This window comes from Platalea leucorodia, assembly GCF_965183815.1.
Source record: "Platalea leucorodia genome assembly, chromosome: 2".
In the NCBI taxonomy this organism is placed as follows: domain Eukaryota; kingdom Metazoa; phylum Chordata; class Aves; order Pelecaniformes; family Threskiornithidae; genus Platalea; species Platalea leucorodia.
The window spans coordinates 93,576,195-93,602,257 of record NC_138824.1 but is presented as its reverse complement, the minus strand read 5'-3'; the positions used below and the strand labels follow the sequence as shown (position 1 = coordinate 93,602,257).

Below are 26,063 nucleotides of genomic sequence, written 5' to 3'. Positions count from 1 at the left end.
TGTGAATATTGTACTTCTTAAATTGATGTAAAAACAACACAAAGTATTGCGCTTTTGGGGGTTTTGTACTTAACTGTTGAGAAAACTGCTGCCTTAGGCTGACCAGAGGAGACTTGTTCCAAAGTACAATTTTACATTTATTTGCTTGCCTCATGAGCCATAAGTCATGATGGAGATGGCATTGAAGAGATCAGAGAGCATAGCTTTTTCACAACGAATTGTTTTGTATTTATTAGGTCTTGTGGTGTTTGTTTCTTTTATTTTTAGGTAACTTTACTAGTACAGAAAACAACCAAGGTCACTTTCTTGAAACTCCAGAGGAAAAAGATCTCTCAAATGAGAAATGTTATTTAGAGAGGCATTCTATATATGAAAAAGCGGAAGACCAGCCAACAGAAGATATTGGCCAACATCCATGTCCCCGTCTGGACAGGAAGCGTAAACACTCTGGTGAGAGAGTGCAAAATGATGGCAGCCAAAATGAAAACTTTGTGGATGAGCTGCAGGATGAGCTTATATCAAAAGCAAAAAAGAAGAAGAACTCCAAAGGTAAGACAGCATTTTGCTTTGGTCTCTCTCAAGGAATGTCTTGTGAAAGGAACGTCCCTTTGGCTTAATGTGTTTCCATTTTTGAACTTGATAGTTACTAATGTGAGCACTGTCATTTCACTTAAAATTATATATATGTATATATATGTATGTATATATATGTGTGTATATATATATATGTATATATAAAAAACTTGGTATATAAGGGTAAAGCACTAGTCGTTGGACACTGTAGCCACAGCAGTGCAAGTTACTGTAGTGCATGTAACCCTTAATGAGCGAACCTTTAAAATGCATAGTGTGGTGGTAAAGCTGAGACTATATGCCCCGAAAGTGAAATGTAGCTTTTGTTTTAAGTTGAGGGGGCTTTTTGATTAATTTTTAGTTATTTTTCCATTAGATGACTGGCCTGAGAGGGAAATGACAAACAATTCCTCTAACCACTTAGAAGAGCCCAATTGTAATGAGGTGACCAACCTGAAGGTGTGCATTGAATTAACAGGGCTCCATCCCAAAAAGCAGCGTCACCTGCAGCATCTTAGGGAACTATGGGAGCAGCAGGTGTCACCAGAGAGATCCCCGTCCGGCAAGTTGGGCCGGCAAAGCAGGAAAGATTTAGCTGAGGCTGTTCAGCCAGAGGCCACTGCAAAGGTCAAAGACTTCACAGAAGAAAGGCACACCAAGAAAAGGTCAGAGGCCAAAAGCAATAGAAGTTGGTCTGAAGAGTCCCTCAAAACAAGTGACAATGAACAAGGTATGCAGAGACTACTAGGGAAACCAGCCGGCTTTAGCATTTACAGTGACGCATGCTGCCACCGATGTTAAGGAATTGTCGAGAGCTTTTTTTTTTTTTTTTTTTTTTTTAAATTTTATATATCTATTTCTGTAGATGTCCATTTGTATAAGGACTGAGACCTCCTCTTTAAGAATTGCACTGTAGCTGATATTTGGCAGACAAGAAAATGTGTTTGTGTACGTGTGTGTAACTATGTGTTTGTGCGTGCGCGCGCGTGTGTGTGTGTTTTGGCTTTAAATACTCTTTCATAGATAATGTGAAGATGAAGTTTATGTCTCTAGAGGAGAGCTGGGGGGGCATACAACGCGGGCATGCTTCTGGGTGAGGGAGGGAGCAAGCAGGCTGCTAGTTGGTCTGAGAGCGTTTAACCACATGTAGGATTGGAAGGGCTGTGACCCTCTGAAACAGCGTCGGCACAGCTAGCGGCTCTTGATCTTGGGAACCCAACGCCTCCAGCACCCTCAGCACTGCTGGGTTTCCCTGCCTTTCCCAGGGCAAATGCCCACGAGCAAAGCTCATCCTCCTCCCGAAGAGGATGCCTTGCTCCTCTAAACCCCTGTGGCCCTACTCCCCGGCCCCTTGGCAGAGATCTTCCCAGCGGCTCTCTCCTAAGGGGTCGCTTCCTCAAAGCACATCAGCTTTCCTTGACTTGTTTCTGGCTGCTTCTTTCCCCCTCACCCCCCTTCCTACTTTTCCTCATCCACTCCCCCCTTTCTGCCCATTCCCTATCCTGGGGGAGAGCCCATGGAAGCAATCTGCCAAATTTTCCTTCGGACGGACAGGTCGCTCTCCTGTCCCCGCTGTCCGCAGCCTCTGGGCACATTGTCAGCTCTTCTGCTTTCCCCCTTCCCTGCGGCGTTTGCTGCCGCAGCTTGGTTGGGGGACCGGTGGGGAATGGCAGCACGCAGCTGACGTGGCCGATTCCCCTCGCCTGTCCCCTGCACCTCGTGAATGCCCATCTCCTCTGGGCACAGCAGGGAGCCCTTGTCTCCTCTTTCGGCTTTTCAGGTAAAAGGTTGCAAATACTTTTCTTCCTTCCTCTCCTCCTCTTACCCCTCCAAGTCCTCTGCCTGCTTCTGAGGAAAGGCTGTTTCTGGGAGGGGGAGCTCCGAGTTGGATGTTTGGGCTCCTTCCTCCTCACAGTCCTGGGACTTCATCAAAGTGGTAGACATTCACCCTCCACTGGCCTAACCTATAGTTTAGCTGAGATCTCCTCAAAAGAGAGAAGCACAAGGAGAGTGGATCCTCTTGTCCCATGCCGTGGAAAGGACCAAGTTCAGGTCATCCTGCACCGGTGAGAGTTTTCCTGGGTAGCATCTCCGAAACGGTCACAGGCAAAAGTATCGGCTTCCCTTCTGTCCTAAAGCTCCTCGCCCATCTTTACCCTTGGTAGGATTATCTGAGGGCAGAAAACTCCAAACTTTGATGCTTATTGATGGGGAAGGTTCTCCAAAAGGATTCATGGAGCAGGAGATCAAAACTTAGTTTAAAAGGAGCTTTGACTCCTACTCCCTTGCTTTATGTGCTGCCTTGGCAAGCATGGTATCGGCTCAAACATCCCTGTCCATCACCTGCTCCCCTTTGTACTTTCAGAAAGAGACACCTTGTAGAGATTAAACGAGGGTCACTAACAAGAAGCCGCATTGTGTAAGGATGCTCTGGCTTTCCCCTGCAATGCCTCCTGCGGCAGCACGCATGACCTCGGGAAAGAAAAAGAGGTGGCTCCCAATTTATGCACCGTTCCCAAAGGCATTCAAATTCAGTCGCCCCATGGCTATGAAAAACTTCTGGGTTTTGGAAGCCACTATAAAACCATAAACCTGACTAAATTATGCCTCGCCATCCATTCACTGTGCAGAGGCAGTGAAGATTGTTCAGATCACTTTGCTGACTCTCCTCCAGCCCTGTTGAAGTGTAAACCTTTGAATCTCCTTTTTCTTAGTTCACTAGGACGAGGGCATTTTTCCCCATTGTGCGACAGAGCATCCTCTGTGTGACAGTCGCATGGGGATGGAGACTTCCAGTTTGTCTTTCTTGCTCGGGACTAGTCCTCAGCCTTTGCTTAAACAAGCAGATACTGTGAATACGAGACTATACCCTGTCGCTTGCAGCTTTTTTTTGCTCTGGGGCTGGGAACAGCTGTTCCTGGTGCCCAAGCACTGCCTGTGAACGTGGCAGTCTCTGCTGCTGGGAAGCTGGTTGTATCCCAAGAAGTGGGCTGTAACGGGGCATCGAGGTCTGCCCCTGCGCCCAGGAAGCCTTAGTCTAACAGCGGGATGATTTGCCGCCTATGCCTGCAAATCTCCGGTAAGACGGAGGGTGCTGACTTCTGGGCTCGTTGCTCCAGTCATGTTCAACCTGGGATTTTAGTGTGGGAGGAGTCATGCGGTGCATTGCAAGCCGCCACCGGGCTGGCACCCTTCTGTCCCGCGGTCAGTGCCTTCTGGCTGGGTGACCAAGTGGTGGCCGCTGGAGATGTTCCCCCGGTGACTCTTCCGGCTGTCACCTCCTTGCAGCCTCACTTGCGGGTCAGGACCACGAGAGCCAGGACGTGGCTTGCCCAGTGTAATTTCAGGGACCTGCCTCATCCCGCTCATGAGGTGACGTTGCCCGTGCTGGCTCTCTGGGGCACAGCAGGTCCGTGAGCGTAGGGATGCCTGCAACCTCTAGGCATCATGCTGCTCGCCCGGACCCATGGCTGAGGCAGGAGCCACGGTCTCTGCTGGGGTCCGAGCTCAGCAATAACCTCCCGGCGCTGCCGGCAGCGCGGTAGCCAGCTCTTCCGACAGTCCTCCAGGGAGCCGCAGCCGCTCACCCGGCGCGGGGAGAAAACCCAGGCAGCGCGAAAACAAAAGCCCCGAGGAGAGGAGCCGGGAGGATCTCGCCCACTGGGAAAGCCGCTGCCTGCCCCTCGGAGCCGCCTCGGGTTGCAGGCAGCGCGGCGGCCGCTGGCTTGGCAGGCAGGAGGAGGCAGCTGCCGGGGTGGGAGCTGAACAAGCGAGCATTCAGGTGACGCGGCAGCAGCTGCTTTTCCGCGTGGACCTCTCTGCAGCCCGCTCCTGCGGGAAGGCAGGCAGGTCCTGCTCTGAGTCAGACTCGCCACAACCCACATCAGTCGGAGGCCTGGGTTTTTTTTGGGTTTTTGGTTTACGGCTTGTTTTTTTTTCATGGATATTTGGGGATATTCCTGCTCACTCTTGTTTTTCTTCTCCCTTCATGTATGTAGCGGTCAGAAAGATGGGGTGGGATTCCAGGATTAATCGCTTGCCTTTTTTCTGCCCGTGTGTCTCGCGTTTCCCAGGCTGACGTTTGGCTTTTTCTGGGTAGTGCTGGCCTCTCGCAACGTTATTGATCCCGAAGGTCCTGGGCATAGCGTTGCTACTCTCCATCTCTTAGCTGCGGCACATGTTTAGCCTGGTGCCTGCTGTCACCACTGTGGAGGGTCAAAGTGGAGCACAGAGTTTACGTGGAGGTTGCATGCTGGAGTACCCATTTTTTGTGGTGATTAAACTTCTGCTTTTAATGCCTTGGCATCCCTGCATGGGAAAGCCTGCAGTTCTTTGAGATAGGCTTCTCTTCCTCTGTTTTTTTCCTCCATTCTTTTGGTATTTCTGTCCTTCTCCAGACCTGTGAGCTTTTTTTCTTTATATTCCAGTTTTTCTACATGCAGCAGTTTCTTACTTCCCTTTGCGCTCACCAGACCTCGTCGCTGCTGCTTTCCATGTTTGCAAGTTTTTTAGTAAGTGATTAAGTAGATAATGATGATACTTCTGTATTGGAATTGGGCTTTTCACGTGCTACTCCAATTAGGTTAGTTGGGAACAGGAGAATTAAACACTCCTTACTTCGTGCTGTCTGCAGAGTTGGAAAGACAGCCTTGCATCCGTAGGCTCAGCCTACGACTGGGCTTCTTCCTTCAGGATTGCAAAGCCTAAAAAACTTACCATATTTTTGCTGAACAATCTGCACATCGTGTGTCTCGTAAATTCCCTGACATCTGCTTGGCAAGCCGTGGTATGCATCTTTTTCTAGAAAGTGGCTCAGAAGAACTGAGGGATTTCTGTTTTCATCTTTAATCTAGAAAGCTTTCTGCAAGTCGCTTTCACAGATCTATTTAAAGGAAGACAAAAGTGTGAAGCTGCCCACCAAGAGGATTCTAGATTTTATTTTCTTTTTTACTGACTGGCTCTGGATCGAGGCTCTTTAAATAAAGGTCTCTCTTCTCTGAGCAGCTGCCTTATTTGCTCCTCCATCTCTTCTGTTCTGAAAGTAGCATCACTTCAGAGACTTCTCAGAGCAAAGGAGCCTCTTTCAAGTGCTCAGGGTTTTTTCCGCACCTTCCCTCAGTGGTGTGGTATTGTTTGGCTGAGGTGTCCCTTCCTTTCCAGCAACCTTTAATTTTTCTGCAGAGGAGTTGGTTCTGAGGTCACCTCAATTCTCTTCCCAAGGGAAATTCAGACTATAAAAAGTCAACTTTCCTGTCCTTGTTTTGTTGTAAACCTGCTTGCACTCTGGAAAAAAAAAAAAAAAAAAGTAACCATGCTTTTTGCATGTGGCCCAGATTGTGGGATCCATCTTGTTAGAGCTAACCCCCGGAGAAAAACCGGCCCTGCCGCTATCCTGCCACGGGTGGCAGAGCACTGGCCTTAGTTCCCCGATGTCCCAGGGTGTTCTGGTCTCACAGAAGGACTCACTTCTGGACGGAGTCCTCGGGAAAACACAGCTGACGGCTTTTCCTGCAAAATCCCCACGCTTTTTGATAGAGAGTTTGCACAGGGCTTCTGTAGGGACGGCTCCTTGAGTAGCCTTTCTTCTCTTGGTTTGTTTCCTAAGTAAAAATGGTGCCAAGGAGATGTTCCCCATCTTATTGCCGTCTTAGGGCTAAGCTCAACGTTCCCCCCATGCTGTCCCAATAAGACCTCATCCATGCTCCCGCCTCTCTTGCTTTCCCCTCCTCCCCTGCCATCCGTGTATCTGCCCTGCGACCACACCTAGCCAAAGGCGGACAAGCCCGGCCGGGCCCAGGCTGCCGGAGGAGTTGGTTCCCCTTCAGATAACGCAGCTCCAGGTAAGGAGGCGAGTTTTTCCCCCAGCGAGGCGGTGCAGTGGCGGCTTTCCGCTCTGCCGGTGGCGGCTGGGCTGCGGCAGTGCCGAGCTGGCACGGCACGGCATGGCACCGTACGGCCTTCGCGGTGCCCCGGCACGGGGCAGTTCATTTAGCAATTTTTATCAGAGCCTTATAACTGTTAGTGTAACGTTAACTGGCGAGATGCTATTTACAATTTGAATGTGGAACGCTTAAAATATTAATGATTTGAAAATGTGATTGGTAGATCTCTTAAGCAATTGAGGAGCTTGTGTTAAGTGCTAGCAATGTGTTTTCCTTTTAACACACCATGCAACGTGTAATGCCTTTCCTTCCCATTTAGGCTTGCCCGTATTCCCAGTGTCTCCGCACATGAAGAGCCTTTCATCCACCAATGCAAACAGCAAAAGGCAGGCTCAGCCAAGCTGTACTCCAGCCTCGAGGTTGGCTGCCAAACAGCAGAAAATTAAAGAAAGCCGGAAGACAGATGGGCTGTACACAGACGAAGAGGAGGACTTCCAACATGCATCTCTGCTGCAGAAATACAGCGAGTGTGAGAAGCCATCAGGGAAACGTCAGTGTAAAACAAAACACTTGGCACTGCAGGAGAGGAGAAGGAGGTCATCTCTGACAGGGGATGACACCACAGATATCGAAAATGCTGAAGATAAGGTATCTTTATTTAGACTTAATTGTCCACCAGCCTCTCAGAAGGCAGAGCCAGCCTGCTTAAAACTAATGTGCTGTCATGCATGCAGGGTAGCGGGGATTGCATTCAAATTCGTCTGTGGATGCTTTGCACATTTTGTATTTGCTTTCTTTAACCCAAGTTAAAAGCACTATTGCAGGGGGTGAGGGATCTTGCATTTAAAAGCTGTAGCAGGTCTTTCTTAAAATATTAAATATGAGTAGAAAAGTGTAATTCTTTGCTGGCAAAATATAATCCCATCGCTGTATTGTAAAAACGAGGATAAAAAACCCCCCACAATAATGGTTTTGACAGGTCACAATAACGAGGAAAGTCAGGAAGCGACCAGAGCCTACTTCAGACTGCGACTCCTCGCCAGCCAAGTCGTACGAGCAGAAGCTGTACGATCGCCTGCAGCAGACTCCCTCGTTGCTACCCGTCTCGCAGCCCTCGCAGCTGCCGATCGCAACCCCCCCTCAGGAGACCACCCCGAGCCGGCCCATGCCGCCCGAAGCACGGAGGCTTATTGTCAATAAGAACGCGGGGGAGACGCTGCTGCAGCGGGCGGCACGCCTGGGGTACGAGGTAAGGGTCCCTCACCACCCTGCGGGACGATGGTTTTTTATTTCACAAGTTAAAACCCTCTTTCCAGTTTTATAGATGGAAATGTTGCAAAGCGGCAGCTTTGAGTTTGGTGGTTGAAATTTGCTGGCCCCCTTTCCCCTGCTGCATTCCCTTCCCCGGGGCACTGGGTCTGGGGTCAGCGGGAATGGGTCCCCACCGCGCTTGGGTCAGCTGGCGGGGATGCAGGGTAAGCAGCGTCCCGCGTGAACGAGCAAAGGGTAAAGTTTTATTGGTAACCCTCGCGTCTGTTTAAATATAAGCCATCTGCAAACAGAATGAATGTCTTTTTTTTTTTTTTTTTTTAGTAGTCTTTATGGTGATCTTTAATGAGCTGCTTTTGTTATTTGTGAAGAGCGTGTAGTTTAGGAGGAGGGTTTTATTTTTTTCTCTTTTCTCCAAGGAGTATCTGGTATGTGACACAGGATGTAGCGCTTGGAGTGTCCTCTTGCATGCTCAAATGCATCGTAGGAGCACTCTGCATGCTTTATGCTCGGAGTCTGGAGCTGCTCGGCGTAGCTGGAACAAAGTTGTCTAATGAAATGGCCCCTCTGTTGCTACAAAAATCAGAAACCGCCGAGTCCCCTAGCTCTGCTGTTTTGAAGCACGCTTTTGTTGGGGAAATATGGGCATATAGGTATGAGCGTCATGGTTGCTCAACTTCAGATCTTGCAAAGAGGTGTTTCATTGCAGGGAGCGATTGCTGCCTTCGGCACGGCTGCAGGGCTCGCCTTGGTGGTGAGGGGACTGCTTGGACCTTCAGAGCTGGGCTTGAGCCCCAGGCTGGAAGGTGGCATCAGCCTGGGCCCAGGTGGGGCCTGCCCAGCTTCAGGGCTTTGTAGAAACCTCTGAACGCCCTTTGTATAGCTGGAGAGCTTCGTGTGGAGAGAGGCCTTCTCCAGCCCTGGAAGGCAGGGTTTGTCAGGAAGGTTTTGTTTACCCTAGACAAAGGCTTCTTCTAACCCAGGGCACTTCAGCTCTAGCTAGGAGGAGGAGAAGTGGTTGTTACAACGTTGCTATGGTAATCTCCATAATTTAAATGATTTAGTTTCCTACGGACCTAAAATTTCCTATGGATCCAAAATCAAAATGTGTTGTAGCGTGTGCTCCAAGCTATCGTATTTTCTTCCTGCACGGTGTCTGTCGGGGTGAGTACCGCTCATGCATAGCAGGCTGCCGTGGGATGCTTGTGCACTTTGCTTTCTGCGCCTGTCGTGCTCTCAATGGGGGCAGCTCCGAAAACTTAGTGATGAACTGAGGTCTTGCTCAAGCCGAGGGCTCTCCACGTGCTTTGCTGATAGCGGGAGCTGTCCGCTGCGTCAGCTGTTACTGGGCTGGTTGCAGAAAGCTGGGGGTGCCCGAGCTCACCAGAGTTGGGTTCCCGGGGCCCTGGGGTAACCTTGTGTTCCCATCATCAGCTGGTCGGGGATTTTCTGACTTGAATTCACCCAGAAGTTCAAGCGAACACCACGTTTAATAGGCTTAAATATTCTGATGGTTTGACTTGATCGTTTGGCCGGTGTTGATGGCGTGGCAGCGGGTCCTCTTGTTGGCAGAGCATGGGACAGGAGAGCCCGGTCCATGTGTCCAAGCTGCTGCTGGAATCCGGCATCAGCTGTGTCTTTCAAGGACCAGAGCGGTGGGTGGCCACGCCGCCCCATTGGGGCTTCATTTGGCCTGTGGTGAGCTGTGATAGTTTGTTCAGCCATGGAAACTCTGTAGCTGTGTTTTCCTTGCTAGCGACCAGACTACTGCGGTTATTAGAAAACTGAATTTCCCCTGTCTCTAGAAAAATTAGAGTGGTCAAGAAGTTACAAATTCCTCTATTAAAAAAAACAAAACAAAACAAACAAAAAAAACCAAAACCAGCTCGTTGGGTCAAGCTAATTTTCTGGTTTGTGACCTGTGGCAGTTGCACGCGTCTGTTTTCTGCCGTCCCTGTCAGCGGGGCAGCCACCTTTGGTGGCTGCAGCGTGATGGCCGGGAGCTGATGCTGAAGGGGGAGCGCTGGGCGCTCACGGGCACACGGGGGCTTCTCGTGGCTGCTGCGGTGGCAGCCCACAGCCCTGCGGCCCCTCACCAGCCTGGTGGCAGAGGAGGCGAATGAGTCTGCGCCAGTGGGGCCACGGCTCGCAAAGGGACGCCAAGTGCTGGTGCAGGACTCGGAGCTGGAAGTGGCTGGCACCACAGGGCACCGCTGAGCCCCGACGGCGGCAGGGGTGTTGTATTGGCACCAGCTGCTCTGCCCTGAGACTGGGTGAGCTCGTGCCTGCCCTTGGCAGCCTGCCTGCCTGCCTGCCTTTGCAGCAGGGATGCCCTGCAGCCCTGCAGAGATCCCACCCCAAACCCAGAGGCAGCACTGGCACCTTTGGCATGCAGAGATGCTGGCGAGCTGTATATATTGCTCCTGGACCCACGGGGGGCCCAAATGTTGCTCAGGTGCCTCTTCCCCACCCTCAATTCCATGGTATAGACATGCCCCAGATAGTTGTGGAGAGGGGGACACACGTGGTTACAATTTTGCATGTAAAATCTGATGCGAGAGTGAAATGTCGAAGGACGAATGCAGCTTGTGTCTGATCAGGTAAATTGCAGGGCTGCAGGAGACAAGGCTACTTAAAGACGGTGTGGCAAATGGCCTTCTGCTCTGGAAGTCCATACGGTCTGAGCGAAACCTTGCCGAAGCTGGTGGGAAGCTTTGCTTTTTCTTTGCTAGGCTTCTGCGCCAGGCCTTGCTTCATCAGGATGTTAGCAACCCATCCCAGTGTATGGACGCTCCTGAATCCATTCTGTTTTCCCCATTTGAAACAAATGACTTGAGATAATAGTAGTCTTAAAACTGTAATTTACTTTTTGTGAAGGGGGAATTATAGGGAGCGTAAAGCCTTTTTGGGAAAAAAATTACAAAAGGCTTGCGTAATGAATTTGATGGGAGAGGAAACACGGGTTGTCTTTGTGCCGCTTGTTGCTTTTTGATGTGTGTCTGGACTTGGGAAGTTCTCTGGTGAATTTGGGATTAAATCTTGCCTGGGAAGGCAGTGAAATTAGAGGAATGTGTGATAGGGGTGGGGTGAAAGATGGTGTTTGTTTCCAGGAGGTTTAAACACTCATGACGACAGGGCTTATCCAGGCAGGGGGAGAGGGTTTGGCCTAGGGATGCCTCACACAAGGGTCCGTCCCTGGGTCCCCGGCGGCACCGCTGCAGGAGCAGGAGCTCCTGAGCATCATCCTCCCTTGGGGCTCCCGCACCCTGCCAGGGGATGAGCATCACTTCTGGGGTTTGGCACGGTGCTGCGGGGAAGTGTTACGGCTCAGGTTATAACGCCTTGCCCAAGGGCCATGTTTCGAGGTTGGGTGGAATGGACTAGTGCTTCTTGGTGGCAGCATGCTTGCTCAGGGCCTGGGGGATGCCCGGGGCATGGGGGATGTGCAGGGGGATGCTGACCCCTTCCCTTGCAAAGGGGCAGGAGCTGCTGCAGAGCATGGGTGGGAGAGACTAAAGCGAAGGGCACCTCTTCGTAGATGAGGATGGAGCCTGCACATTTGCGTGCACCTTTTAACGTTGCTGTTTGCAATTTGGCTAACAAACTGCAGGCAGCAGAAGCAGCAGTGGCTCTTGTCTTGCCTGGTGACGTGCTAGCTTGACTCTTTGGATTAACGGCGAGTGATTTTCAGATTGCTGGTTTAAATAGAGCACCTGAACAGACATCAAATTGCCCCGTGGCACTTTCACAGCCTTTCTTTAACGTTAGCGAGAGATGCTTATGAAACCAAAAGTGTGTTTGTGGCACCACATGTTCCTGTGTTCGGCAGCGATGGCTAATTTTTTTGTAAATTGAATAAATCATGTTAAAAAAAGTTAATGAGGCATTTAATTAATTAACAATGTAGAGTTTTATGGTCTTTATGGTTACATTTTGTGGTTAATGACATTCTTCTTATAGCCTCTTAACACAGAATTGCCCGACAAAATTAGCCTTTTCGTCCAGTAGTAGGTATTCCGCCCTAGGACGAGCCTTTCCTTTTTGCAAAAATAGATTAAAGGTGTTCCTTTATTTTGAGTTGCAGAATCTATTTTAAATGGTAACTGCATGCTAAAAGTGGAGCTGAATACGGCAGCCGCTTCTGCTACCTATATCCGTCTGCTTATTTGCCTGGCAGGGTGGTCTGGTTTTGAAGGAAAATTCATACCTCCAGGGTATAATTTTCCACAGCCCTTTCTTACGGGCTTGAGCGAGTGCAGGGTAAAGAGCATCTGTTCTGGAGCGATTTTTGGCCTTCGGGCTGATTAGCAGGAACACGAAGAGCCCCTGTTCAGGACTGTGGGGATCCCAGGTTAAACCGGTGGGTGCGTCAGGGTGCAGGTGGTGGACCTCTCCGTCCCGGCGGCAGGTGAGGGGGATGCTCTGGCGCCTGGGACGGGCGGCTCATTAGCTCCCCGCTTTAGCCTGGTTAGTGAGGGCCTGCTAAAAGAGCAGCTTCATGCTGTATCCTGGATACCAGCTCTCGGGTCAGGTATACCCAGAGCACAGATTATTGCGGGCTTTCCGGTAGATTTTGAAACGGGAAGAATAAATGCGTTGCACCCGGCGGTTGTTTTATTCTCTCGCTTTGGCAAAGCAAACACTCGCCCCCTCCACGCCGTATCTGGCTTTGCGAGGATGTCGCTCAGCCTTCGAGAGGAGCAAATGCAAAATTAATGGCTTGCCACTAATCTGGGAATGCGGAGGCTATTTTATACATGCAGTATCACTTAGAAATGTGTTGGGTTTTTTTTTTTTCCTTTTGCATCTGAGACAAATTGAGGAAGACTCGCACCATCCTAAATTTTTGGTTGAGTGATGGAGCAGTCATTGTTTCAAGGCCGCACGATAGCGTAGAGCTGAGTCTGGCCTAGGCTCTCGACCGTGGTATATTTGACTGCAAGATGAATTGTGTTAAATTCACATGGCTTCCCACGGCGCCGGGCTCGTTATTGGAACCTGGCGCCTGGCTTTAGTTGTGCATGCAGAAAACCAGGGTGGGTGAAAATGGGATTTCCCTGATCTTGATAGAGTCGGGCTTTTTTTTTTTTTTTTTGTTTACCGATAACAAACCGTCCTTTGTGTGTCTTAAATGTGTTTTGTTTCGGGTCATGCGCTTTTTTCTTTTTAAAATCAAACTGACGTCGGCTGTGCTGCTGTTGTGCTTGCAGAATTTTCTGCTTAAAAATGCAGATGTAAGAGTAAAAGCCTTCCTGCTAGCTTTACGCGTGGAAGTTTTGAGAAATGGAAAGCTGTGAGTTTTGTCTGCGAAATTTGCGCTTTCCCCCTCTGCGAGGATTCCTGCTGCTGGGGGCTGCGGGAAGGGCCCCGCGGGGCGCGGAGCTCTCCGTGCCGCTTTGCACAAGCTAGTCATGGTCTCCGCTCTGTCTCCTGAAGAAGCAGGACTTTCAACGGCTTCCCCTTTTCTTTTCCTTTTGACTGACCCATCTCAAAGAGGGTAACTTAGGCATATTGTAGGGGTTTTGTGTTTTGCCCTTTTTCCCCCCTCCTTTTCCTTCAAGAGGAGAAATCTGTGCATCTCCACAGCAAGAACTGACTCGATGTGTATCTGTTTTTCCTCCCATTTCCAGGAAGTGGTTCTGTACTGTCTGGAAAACAAGGTGTGTGATGTGAATCATCGTGACAACGCGGGTTACTGCGCCCTGCACGAGGCCTGTGCCAGGGGCTGGCTGAGCATCGTGCGGCATCTCCTCGAGTACGGGGCTGACGTCAACTGCAGCGCTCAGGATGGAACCAGGTTAGCAGCACCCCCGGCCCAGCACCGGGCCGTCGCCGCCACCGGGCGGTAGATTTCTTTGGCCAGGATGGTGGGAGAAAGCACCCCTTCCCTCTCTACTTCTTTATCCACCCCTTCCCTCTCTACTTCTTTATCCTCCCTTCTCCCCTGCTTCCCATCCTGCTGGAAACCCCCAAAGTGGGATTTTGCACGGTGGCCTTATCGCTGGTCCTTGGGCAGGCGCCTCCACTCTCCGGTTAATGAAGCGGCGGGGGCACACACGCTTTCGTTGTGACTCGAGGTCGGCGTAATTTTATTCTCTGGGCATTTTGATACATTTGGTTTTGTTTTGAGCTGCGGCCCTGCTCGTGTGCGCTCCAGCTCCTTTGAGTCGTGCCAAAGGAGCGGGCTTTGCCTTGTTAGCAAGGTTACTTTTAAGAGCACTTCAGGCTTTTGTGGCGATCAGGTGTGCGAGTCCTATATATGCTATATAAAAATGTTGTTTTGCTGAACTGTTAAACTTCGTCTGCTCATTTGATATTTTGGATTTTTTTTTTTCTATCCCGAATTAGGCTTTTTTAGTTTCCTTCACAGAATAGTAGGGGCGCTTAGCTCGTGTGCTCGCAGAGTAGGTAGTGAGCTTTTCTTTTTTTTTGCTTTGTGGTTATAGAAATGCTGCTCTGCATCTTTTTTAAGCTTCTTGTGCATCTCCTAAAGTAGCTCTTTGCCGGCCTCTGCGGGGCTGACCTTGGGGTAACTTTTCCTCAGCATTTGCAGAACATTATCCAGTCTATGCATTTTGGGGACAGGTCGCTTTGTATTCTGTGAAGCTCCTGCAGCTTGTTATCTTAAATGGTTTATCACATTCACTATCACCATCCAAATAGCCAAGGAGGTAAAATTAGCATAACTAAGAGTCTGCCTCTTTTGTTTTTAAGCTCTTTATTTATTAACTTGGGAAGGGAGGAGTCAGGAAAACAAAAGTCCTGAGAGGGCTGGTTAGGATGGTCCATTAGAAGTTCATGATGGTCAGTCGTTACCGGCCCATCACGGCCGAAAGGAAACATTTCTGAAGAAACATTGAAACTCCGGCTGGATTGCCAGATTCCTTCTCCATCTCCCACTTCTTTGTAAGAAGTCTCAGCTTTCTAGGCTGACAAACAGCCCCGCATTTTCTGCTGTCTCCAGCTTTAACACCTGACCTATGCAACCGTGGTGAGTTGCCATAAAAAGAATCCTAAATTATTTTTGTCTCACTTGCCGGAATAACCTATATAGAAAATGAACCCCAGGAAGTTTCTGACCAGTCTTAATCACCCGCCAGTTCAGAGTCCACCTTTGATTTCGATTTACAGATGGAGCTGATTTTCAAGAAAGAAACTTGGCTTGTGTACCCTGAAAAGTTGTTCTGGGAAAAATGCATTTTAGAAATGAACACAATAATGACCTGATCGTAGACGGTAATGTCAGAACTCAGCTTGCGGTCCCCTTTCTTTCCTGATGGCAGACATTTTTTGTTTGAAAAGCTGCCCAACAGACAGTGTGAATCCAAAACGCATCTAATCTACAGGTGAAAGATGGTCCGGCTGCCCTGAGTTGGGTAGGACGGAGAGCAGAAGCTTCTGTAAGGAACTTCTGATCGGTGCTATCCCCTGCCTTTTGGTAGGGCCGGGCTTCTCTGTCTCCGTAGAGTAAATCATGACAAATTTAGAGTAAATCATGACAAATAAGACAAATCCCATTTCTCTCTTGAAGCCCCAATAAGTTTTTCTCCTTTAACTTTTAGGAAAGAAGTGTCAGTCTTCCTCAACTGTGTTGCTTTTTAAATTCCTGAACATGTTCACCCCTTGGAAAGATATTAAAACCTTAAAACAAAAAAAAAAAAACCCAAACAAACACACCGTCAAAGTCTTCTCCCCCTCCCCTGCTTTTCATCTACACTGAATATGCCTTATTGCCCCCTCCGCCACTTCACAAGCCCACTAGCCAAAGATATTTTTGGTCCTGCTGGAAGCTCTCAAGTCTCCAGACAGTCACTGTGGATGTGTTTGGTTCTGTTCAGCCAGTTGACGTAAATCCGCATAGAGGAGTGATGTAACTACATGAGCTGTGATGTAACTGCGTACGCTGTGTTTGTTAGCACGGCAGCCTGGGGTGGATCCCAGCTGCCTGAAGCTTTGGTCCGCGTTACATGCTGCCTGTGCGGTCAACTTTTTGGAGGACACCCTCTGAAAAGTCGTGACACGCGAGGGTATGGCGTCAGTCTGAACAAAATGTCCACACGAACGTGAAGGACGTAGGACTCTGCAAAGTAGTAGCTCTGCAAAGTCTGTGCATCTCTGCTTTCAGTCCTGTCTGAAGTGCTGCAGGTGCTCCGATCGATGTGGCGGTTTTGCATGCCTGTGTTTAAGTTTTCACAGTGAAGCAAAGATGGTGAGCCTCTTGCTTTGGTGTTGCTTTTTGTGTACCTTCGCAGCCAGTCTGTCGCGAGCTCAGTAGATAAGGTCGGTCGCCTTTCAGCCTCTGGTTTCTGATACTATCAGAACTTGTCGAAGCCAAAACCAAGCGAAGTGCCAGACTGTAGCAGCAGGGCAAGGAGGTGGCAGCGTTTGGGGGGTGTAGGTACGGTGCGGTCCTTCCCTTCACCCTCAGCTCAGCACTGGGGCTCTGCCTGTGCACCTACTGCTGCCCGCAGCCCAGGGTGTCCCTCTGTCTGCCCTATTCACAGGGCATCTGGCCGGGCTGAATACATCGTCTAGGTTTTTTCCCTTAAACTCCATGCTGGTGATGGCTCTCCAAATTCAGCGCCTGCAGACCCTGAATACGCAAGCACTCTGCTGCTGAATTAGTAGCTAATCAAAGATTATTGTAGAACGAGGTGAGATCTTTAAGACCTGTCTCAGAGGTGCCACAGTCACTAAGGGCTCTTAATCGTCTTACCTATAAATAATAATAGACCGTGCTTAAGAGGTGAGCGCTTTCCTTCCCTGACAGGACCCCAGTAAGTGCAGTAGCTCAACAAGGGGCACAGGATGGCCAGTGCCTGACATTAGCAAGGATGGTTGCCAGTGTATTTGGCATTATCTCCTTGTTCTTCTCCGCTTACCTCCACGGCATGCCCTAGCTGAACTGGCGCCGCTTTAAAAACAAAGCCACATGCCAAAAATACAGGCATCTCCTGCCTGTTAGCGAGGCCTCTCCGTTGCTTCAGAGTTCGCTCGCTCGCTAGATTCACTCTCCGCAGCCAGTTTTGCTTTATCCTTCTCGCTGGTGGCTGATGAGCTCAGCCTTTTTTATTTTTTCCCTGGGAGGACCATGCCAAGATGGCTCTCTTCCTGCGTCCTTTCAGCTGGTCTTGGCAGAGCCATACCCTCCAGCAGCTAATTGCGTTAGAGAAGAGGCAGCCGCCCTAGTTGCTCTCCTGCAACTTGTGCCTTGCCTCTTCCGTGGGGCAGCGTTGCATAATAGAGTAGATGGAAATAAAAATAAAACGCCAAGATACGGTATTGCTCGGCGAGTTACGAGACCTCTTATTGCAGCGAGGAAAATTCTGATGGTGCCTGAAAGGCTGAGAGCAAACCCTGACTAAATAGTTTATAATTTTGGTGGTGGAATGATAAACCCCCAGTGAAATGTTTTCTTAACTCTAGTAGCGGTAAAAATAGTAGGAAGAATTCGACAGTACACAAGAGAGGGTTGAGATGTGTGTCTCCTGTAGGATATTGCAGCTCTCGAATGTCCCCAGATCCTTCTGGGGCCTTTCGAAGGGTTTGTTTTAGAAACGAGCTGTACTACCGTTAACTGTACCATTAGGGATAGAGCGTGTTTATTTCCACAATGCTCAGGGTGGAAAAGATTATATGAGCAAAGCAGCCCAGGAGAGGACTCCCAGGGATCTTTTTTTTCACATCTGAAAAAGCTGCCAACTACAGTAGGTCACTTTTGCATCCTACAAAGAGGATGGTTAAACTCTGCCAAGACTGAAAAATGCTCCCTCCTCTGCCGGTCCTGGTGGGAGAAGCAAACATGAGTAGCTGTGCCTTTGCATGGTCCCGCTCGTGAGCTTGCCAAGAAGCTGTGCTAGCCGGTAAAAGAGTCTGTCAACACTCTGTTATTGCCTTTTTTCTCCTGCCTTATCTCTGGCGAATCTGCTTTTTTTTGCCTTCCCCGCCAGTATTTTCTTTCCTCCCTTCGCTTCCTTCTATTTATTGTTCTTCCTCCTTCCGTGTGGCTTTACGGCGCCTTTCCTTCCCTTTGCCTCTATAAAGTCCCTTCTCGTCCCTGGGGTGGCCTCCCTGTGCTCCGGCAGGTGACAAAGATGGGTCTGCCTGCCCTGCTGCCTGCCGCGCTGCCTGCCCCACTGCCTGCTGCGCTGCCTGCTCTGCTGCCTGCCACACTGCCTGCCCCGCTGCCTCTGCCTCTGCCCCTGTCTGCACTGCTGTGCTGGGCTGGATGACCTGTAGGAAGGGAGAGGGGGTCCCATCCCGGGGTTACGGCCCATGCACTGTGATTTTTCCTTCCTGGGGAATGCCCAGGCTCCCTTTAATAAGCTCGTCCGGGTGTTGTTAAATCGATTGAAACACTGGGCGGTGATTTAGATGCTGTTTTTAATAAGTTAAGGGATCATCTTGAATTCATTACTGCTTCAAAAGCCACTTAGGTAAGTCAGTTTAAAAAAAAAACCAAACAAGAAAACCCACAAACCAATAAACCCACAACACTCTCCACCCCTACCCTCCCCAAACCCAGAAAATCCTAATTCTAAAATAAAATGGAAAACAGTTCAAAATTAAAGACTCCAGTAAAGTGAGGGAGTGGGGAAGAAAAAAGCATCCCCAGCATTTGGCGGTGGCCGTACCTCTCATCTGTTCCTGGTGCCCGTTGCCAGACTTTCAGCCAGGGATGCTGCATGCCCAGCGGGGGACAGGAGGGTTTGCAGCAAAGCTGACCTTTCCCGCTACAGATGCTGGGAGTGTCGTGACCCGACAGCTCAGGCCTCAGATGCTTGCTGACAGCCAGAAGCACCCGATACTTCTTCAGCCTCTGTGTCAGCACCCCTATTATTTGTTAACCTCTTGCATTTTATCGCCTGGGATGTTTAGCACCGGCCGGGTCCTGGGTGCGCTGGGTGCTGCGTAGGCCTGCGATGCTGCGGCGGTCCCTGTGCGGAAGCACTGGGGCCGTAGGTGGAGGTGGGAGGGTGAGGCTTGCGGGGGACCCCGGGAACGCTGGCTTCTCCAGCGCTGTCTGTTTCAAGGGTGTCAGATAGTTTCAGTGTTATGTTAGAGACTTCCCTGAGAAACTGAGAAAGGGATATTCTGACCCTTTGCAAGTGACCCTCACGGACCTCTCTGGTCTTTAAATCTGAAAGTGGCTGTCCAAAGAGTGGCACGTCAGGCTTTGAAGGCGTGCATGTGTTGTGCTCTCTGGTGCCGGGGGTCCGAGGGGTGGCACGAGCTGGGTTGAGGACCGTGCTCAGCAGCTCGGGGGTCACCTGCTTGTTTGCTGTGTTGGTGACCCGGGGCGTGCCAGAGGCAGGCAGCGCGGGATAAGCCCTCTCTCCATACGGAAGGAGCCGCAAACTCTCCAAGTGCACCTCCTCGTGTCAATGTAGTGTGTACATGCCAAAACCAAAACGGCATACAGCTTTCCCGCAAGATGGGGGCAAGCGAGAGTGCTTCACGTGTGACAGATGTTAATCACCCTAAGTGACAGCCTACTGTAAAGTACTGGAGGTAAACACACCTGGAACATACCTCTTCCTGAGGTGGATCGGAGTCCCCCTCGCACCAGCAGCGCTGTGTAATAGGTGGGAAAACGGCGGTGTGCCTTCCTCTTCTGACTGTTTTGATCTGCTCTGCTCTGTCCCGAGCTCATGTGGATGCCGCCCGTACCAAAGCGGTGGTGACATAGAGGGGACATCGCCGCGTGTGGCTGAAGGAGTGGTTGGACGTGACCTCTTTGCAGGAGGGAGTTTTGGCCCTGGTTGTTAGCCGAGCGTTGCTTGGCAGATTGGTAGACGGAGTTGAGGGGTTTGCTTGTCTGTGCTTCCTGATGACTTCTCCTTGTAACGTCACTCTGAAAGCTTTCCAGGAAGGCAGTATGTGATCCTAGTTAAAGTCCTTCCTTATTTTTCTTACCTTTTAATACATCTGTGTGAGAGCTTGAAAGCCTTGTTGGGGGGCAGCAGTGTTGACAGCCTAAAGGAGGAGGAATGTAGAGTTGAGCTGAACTGCCACGATTAGTGGCCGTTGCATTTAACTCCCCTTTCAGTTCCCTGGTCATCGCCGTCTAAGGAAAAGATGGGATTTTAACACATCTTCATTAGTCTGAAGGGTAATATGTTCTACTTCCAGACAACTCCCCCTTACGTATAATCAATTTTAAAGGCAAAAGTTAATGCGATTTATAATTAGCGATAAGGAATTCTAAACCTGGAATTGCAGGCATGTGTATTAATGAATAATCCTTCTGTAGGCTCACAAAATCTATGTCTGAGCTTGTATAGATTGCTCATGCTGCGTAAAATGCATTAACTTCTGGGTGGACTAAACTTAAAATAACATGTTTTTCTCTTCTCTGAGTAGAAGGGTTGAATTGTGCTGCAAATATATTGGCAAGTGCTATTTAAAGAGGATATAGCGCAGAAGTTTAATTCCCAGCAAATTTTCATAACTTATTTCTGTGTACATAATTTAGGAGCTTTGGGTAACTGATTTCCGTGCTTGCCCACAGGCAGGCTGAATGAGCCCTTACTCCACAACATGCTGTTAAATTGGCAGAGATTTGGAACGGTAGAGTGACTTACAGCAGAATGATGTTTGTGAGGCTTCATGCAAACTCCTACTTTCTCTTACAGCAGTGTAATTATTTTACTGGCCCTCGAAATACGTACGGCAATGAATAGACGTAACAGACATATCTGCCCCGAGCAGTCTTGACTGTGAAAAGACAAGAGGGGAGGGGATGATGTGCAAGTAAAACCGACAATGAGATGATTGGCAGCTGTATTAATAGTGTTATTTTCTATAAATAAGTTTGATCTGAAGTCAGAAGTTTCTTGTGAAATGCATTTGCGTAATAGTATTGAGTCAAAAGGTAACGCCGTGATCTTTTTTATTTCCCTAGACCAATCCATGATGCAGTCGAAAACGATCACTTGGAAATTGTCCGCCTGTTACTGTCTTACGGTGCTGATCCAACGCTTGCGACCTACTCTGGGAGGACCATCGTGAAAATGACCCACAGCGAGCTCATGGAGACCTTCCTCACAGGTGCGTGGCCGCATTGCACGGGGCTCTGCTGGTCGTGGCGAACGGGGCGACGGTCCCTGGCCCCCCAAAGTCCCTGCCGCCCGGTGGGGATGGCTCCATGCTGAGGAGCGTTAGGGTAGGCTGCAGTAGCTCCCTCTCTGCCTGCAAAAACCCAGCTGCTGCAGGTGGGAAGCATAGCCATGCATGGGAGCTCCTTCTAATTGAAACTTTTAATAAGTCATAAGGATTATGCCACTATCAGATTTGATAGGTAGGAGGTCAGCGGGCTGTTTCGGTGCCTTCATTTTTCTGCTTGAAATGAAAATAAACTTGCCAAATGGAATAGCTGTTCGTTAAACATAATCATGCTTTCTCCTGGTCTTGCTTTTTATCCTTCTAGTACTTGTCTTTTTGCAAGTTCTGCCTCATTTTATATCTGAAATGCTGTAAAACTGTATTAAATGCTCTTGTCTTTAAACATGTCCATGTTCTAACATGGTTTTAGGGTTTTTTCCTGTGAGTTTTGGATAGAGGCACTTGCATTCCCTAATAACTTTACCTCTGAAAATGTTTGCAGTGTTCACAGTCAATGAGTTTAAGTACTCATCCACTTGTTCAAATGGTGCAGTGTAGAAAGTGCATAGGTGTACCAGGACTCCAGTAAAGTCCAGTATCTTGGACTTCTTAGCGTCTTGAATCCCAGTATCTTTTCATCACCTCGACCAGCAAATCTCCCAAATCATGTCTGTAGAAAAGAATTACATCTTCTGAATGTGTCTATGTGGAAAAACCTTTTCCATCAGTTTTTTGGGGGCCACTGTTTCACCCCCAGGTTGGTGTCCGGAATAACTGTGCAGGCTAAAAACCGTGCTACATCCTGTCCTTCACAGAAATAAAATGCTGCTCTCAGTTACTGAAGCTTAAGGTTGGGTCTTCCCCTTTTAGACCGTGGGTGATTATTTGATGTGGTGGGTCGCTACTTGATGTGATGGGAGACAGGATGCAGGAGAAAAGCTAATTCCAGGAGTATTTGCGAGAATGATGTGTGTATATGCTGTTCTTTGTAGCACGTGTATCAGGAATAATACGGTGTGGGTTTTATTTGATGGAAGGTATGGAGGATGCATAGTGAGACTGTATGACACATGGTCTGCTAAACTTGCCAGCTTTTTGTTCTCATCAGTATGTTTTTGTTGTTGTTTTTTCCTCTCCAGAGTATTTAACTGACCTGCAAGGTCGAAGTGTTGATGACCCTGGTTTGTACTGGGATTTCTATGGCAGCTCTGTGTGCGGTGAGCAAATGTTACCCTTTATTTCTTTGTATGTGGAGACTTTCAAAACATGCGGCACGTGGGGGTGGGGACTGTTTTGTTTTTATGGTGGAGGAAGCTAGGAAGGAAGGAAACTGATTTTATTTACAGATCACGTTATTGGAAGAAAAAGCAAGACCTGCAACAGTCTCTTCAATGCTGACTTGGCACCTTTATTCAATTTTATTTAGATCCAAAAGATGAATCTGGATTTGACATCTTGGCAAATCCGCCCGGCCCAGGTGATGAAGATGAAGATGGCTTTAGCGATGTGTTTGAATTTGAATTTTCAGATGAGCCTCCCTTGCCGTGTTACAACATTCAAGTGTGTCTCTCTCAGGGGTAAGAACAAATACAGGTTTTGGGGTAAAAATAGCTGAGGCGATCTGCTTGGGGTGATGGCCGTTCGTGTCCATGGGGAAAAGCGTTTGCGTATATCCAGGGTAAATGAGAAAGCAATACTGTAACTGCCAGGCTTTTTAGAAATAAGCTAATAGGAGGTGAGAGGGGGAAAGGCTGACTTGTTGGGGCTGTGTTTTGAGTCCATACTCCTGAGCGGGACGAGTGATGTTTGAACAAAAATTCCTCCCAGGCAGGCATTCCTCCCACCTTGGTATAACGTCCCAAAATACAAGTGCGTCTAGCACTGAAATTTGGATATCATGTTTGTAAGGTAGTGTTAATTTTATTTAATGGGCCTTTCTGTTTTGCTGAGTGGCCACGCTTTTGTGGATGACGAAATGACACCATTACTGCTGTTCTAGACTTCGCAGCAAAACTGGTTTAAAGCTCTGAATTGGATCAAACAAATAAGTATCTTACAGAAGATGCTATGACACTTAATAATAAGCAAAGACCTGGAAAGTTTTATTATCCGTTACATTCAAGATATAAATTAGCTTCGTAAACAGCTACTGTTTGTCATCTGCACCAATTTTGATGACAGCCGTGGGAAAAATAGTTTTGAATATTAATCATGTGGGATTGTGGGTTTTAGCATGTTTTTATTATTTGGGTGATGGATATAACTTAAGTTCTCTGAAGTGGACAAGTACAAAGACTGAATTAAAAAATCGTATTCTTAATCTGAGAAAAACAACCCTCTGTGGACTTGTATTTAATATTGGCATCTCTGGAAGTCAGAGGTGCTGAAATTTCTGGTTTTAACTGTAAGCCATCTCGTAACTTGCTAAATGAGAGCCAGGCTCAGCCGGGTGAACCTTTAACCGTGTGAGCAGCCGTCGGGATGGCTGCCGACCTGCGCACGCTCACGAGTCCTGGGTTTGTAGGCTCCAGTGCCCCTGCACGCTTAGTCCCCCTCCTTCCCCGAAGCTGCGGGCAGCGGTAGTATGAGCAAATATGTACACGCCGGCACATCTGTTATATTTGGCCCCCTGGGCAATGGCCTTGATTTCAGGGGGGGTTGTTTTTGCGGGGAGGGTTTGTCACACAGTGATACGGTGAAGAGTGAAGAAGCCCGTGACTTAATGTCAGTTATTGGAGCCTGTTTCTCCTTCGCTTCCACAGACCACGAAACTGGCTTTTGCTCTCGGACGTGGTGAAGAGGCTAAAAATGTCATCTCGCATCTTCCGCTGCAACTTCCCCAGTCTGGAAGTTGTCACCATCACGGAGGCAGAGTTTTACAAACAGACTTCCCTCAGCCAGTTGTTCTCTTGCGCTACGGACCTTGAAGCTTTTAACCCGGAGAGCAAAGAGCTGTTGGACTTGGTAGAGTTTACAAGCGAACTCAAGACTTTGCTCGGCTCCTCGCTTCACTGGTTGCATCCGCACGAGGACCCTCCCTTCGACATCCTCTGGTGAACCATCAGGCCATTTAATGTACAGTACTCTATACAGTTACTTCTTTATGTATATGTGTTCAAATGCAATTGTTTCTGTAAAGAAAGGACACTATTAAATATGAAAATATCTTTCCTTTATATAAGAGATCTGAATTCCAGTTGGATGGATTTTGGAAGAATTTTTTTTTAACTTCAATCAGTTTTTACAAAATTGTTATATAATGTTTCTTTAAATGCACACAGGCTTTGGGATAAGTTTGTTATTACTCGGAACACATTTTTTTTTTAAAGAACACACCCACACATTGACTTTGTTTCATACAAAGCACTGATTACACAGAACATACTTTTTCTAGGTGATGTGATCAAAGTCGTGTGGCTTGTTTGGGAGATAGAATTCAGTAAGGCACTTGGTGATATTATTTTTGTTTTTTTGTTTACAGAATTACCTGCTTTGGCCAGGTAAGCACTATTGAATATAATTCAATAGTTTGTAATATAAATTAAACCATATCCATACGCATCAACTAATTGTAAGAACTTTTATATCCTAATTTAAAAGCTGTGAAATTTAGTTTTCACACATCAAACCGGATTGTTTATATATGTTTAAACATTTTATGCTCTTTATTTAAAGAAGACTTTGAACTATTTTTTCTGTACCTTGTAAAATATTGAAAAACTAACATATGTTGAAGTTGCTTGAAACTGTACATAAACTAAATTTTCTGAATTGTGTGTTTATGTTTGAGATCTGTGTTTTAACTTTGTAAGTAAATCTCCTGCCTTTGTATTTATATTTTACAAAAATTTTCTTAAAGGCAATAAAACTGTTGAGAAATGAAGAGGCTAAAGTGACTCCCATTAATTCTGTGCCTGGTTGCGAAATGAGCTCCGACTCATTAATGTTTATGAAAGGAGGCTCCGTGAGCGGTTCCCGAAGCGGAACAGAACCGGCATAGGTGCTGGCGAGCAGCTGATGAAATCTGAGGTGGAATCTGCATCGGCTTTCTAAATTCAAGGTTACAAGAAAACATCGAGCAGGCGTCTTTTGTGGGACAGAGGTTTAAAAGCGGTATTCACAATACTTTCTGCATTGCCTTTTAGTTAAAGAATTGTGAATAGGTTCAATTATTTTTCCTCCTTTGTCATCGTTTTAAGTTGAATTGACTGAATTCTCTTTTCATTGATGTCTGCAGAGGGGAGGAAAATAGTACCAGGGTAAATGCTTTAGTTTCAGTGTGGAGCATTAAGGCTAAGAGCACCCTTTGGGGGGACCTGAAGGGACAGTGAAGAGAATGTCACTTTTACACAGCTTGGGGACTCGCATCTTAAGAGGCTGGAGTCCTAGGGCTTGGGCAGGCCCTGTCTTAAGGGTCTGGGTCTGCCTTTCCCCTCTGGAAAGAAGTTCCCGCTGTGAACCCAAAGTCTGAGTTTTGCTTTGGGGCTGTTTTTAACAGTAGTATGTCCTGTGATAGCCAAACGCTTCAGCTGAGACGCTTAAATTGCGCTGCTTTTCTGATGAGGGCCAGGACACCCACCAAAAGGGTCTTGAGCAGAGCACCCGGTCCATCTGAGAAAGGCATCTGGGAAAAAGTTTCTCCATCTGGAGCAATGAGGCTCAGAGGTTTTGATTAATGGACAGCGTACTGCAGGTTAAATCTTGTGCTCTTGGAGGAGCTTAAGGAAGGGTGTGACTTGCCCTCGTCCTGAAGGTAAGGGAGAACGACGCCTCATTCCTGAAAGTGCCCCAGAGGGAAAGACGCGGAGCTGATGCCTCTCGTGGCGTGTTGCCATTGAGTCTATTGCCAAACGTTTGCCCTGCGTGGCTTACAGTGGGACTGCTTCTGGGGGTAAGGTGGTTTTGTAGCTGAGCCAAGAGGCGTGAGAGGGGTCCAACAGCTGTCTGCTGCTGGCAGCTGAAGTCCCATTTCTGCACGGGACAGGGAATTTTTAGTCCTAATACAGCCACTGACATCTTTCTCCAGACTTTGGATAAGGATGAGGATGGTCTCTCCTGTACGGCTTATGCACGCACCCTGGGTTTCCTTTTACACCAGCCTCCAGCTTTGCAAGGAACTGAAACACAGACATCCCTACTCTCCAGTGCTGGCTGCTTGTACCCCTGATCTCCTCGGAAAGCAGAGGTGGGCCAGAAAAACTAAGGCGAGGGAGAACAGTAAAAAGCAATTGTTAC

At 48.3% G+C, this 26,063-nt stretch overlaps 1 protein-coding gene across 6 annotated transcripts in view; it reads left to right on the top strand.

Moving 5' to 3' along the window:
* The window catches only part of BCOR (BCL6 corepressor), an 82,626-nt gene extending 57,960 nt beyond the window's left edge, over nt 1–24,666 (top strand). For 4 of the 6 annotated variants that reach the window (XM_082337990.1, XM_082337987.1, XM_082337989.1 and 1 more), the window contains 9 exons: nt 268–549; nt 950–1,303; nt 6,775–7,103; nt 7,435–7,704; nt 13,355–13,521; nt 20,629–20,774; nt 21,968–22,045; nt 22,255–22,405; nt 23,591–24,666. In XM_082337990.1, the coding sequence (XP_082194116.1) occupies nt 268–549; nt 950–1,303; nt 6,775–7,103; nt 7,435–7,704; nt 13,355–13,521; nt 20,629–20,774; nt 21,968–22,045; nt 22,255–22,405; nt 23,591–23,885 (2,072 nt within the window). In that variant the 3' untranslated portion in view covers nt 23,886–24,666. The remainder of the gene's footprint in view (nt 1–267; nt 550–949; nt 1,304–6,774; nt 7,104–7,434; nt 7,705–13,354; nt 13,522–20,628; nt 20,775–21,967; nt 22,046–22,254; nt 22,406–23,590) is intronic. The other 2 variants (XM_082337991.1, XM_082337992.1) reach the window with 2 other exon arrangements.
* The last annotated feature ends 1,397 nt before the right edge of the window (nt 24,667–26,063 follow it).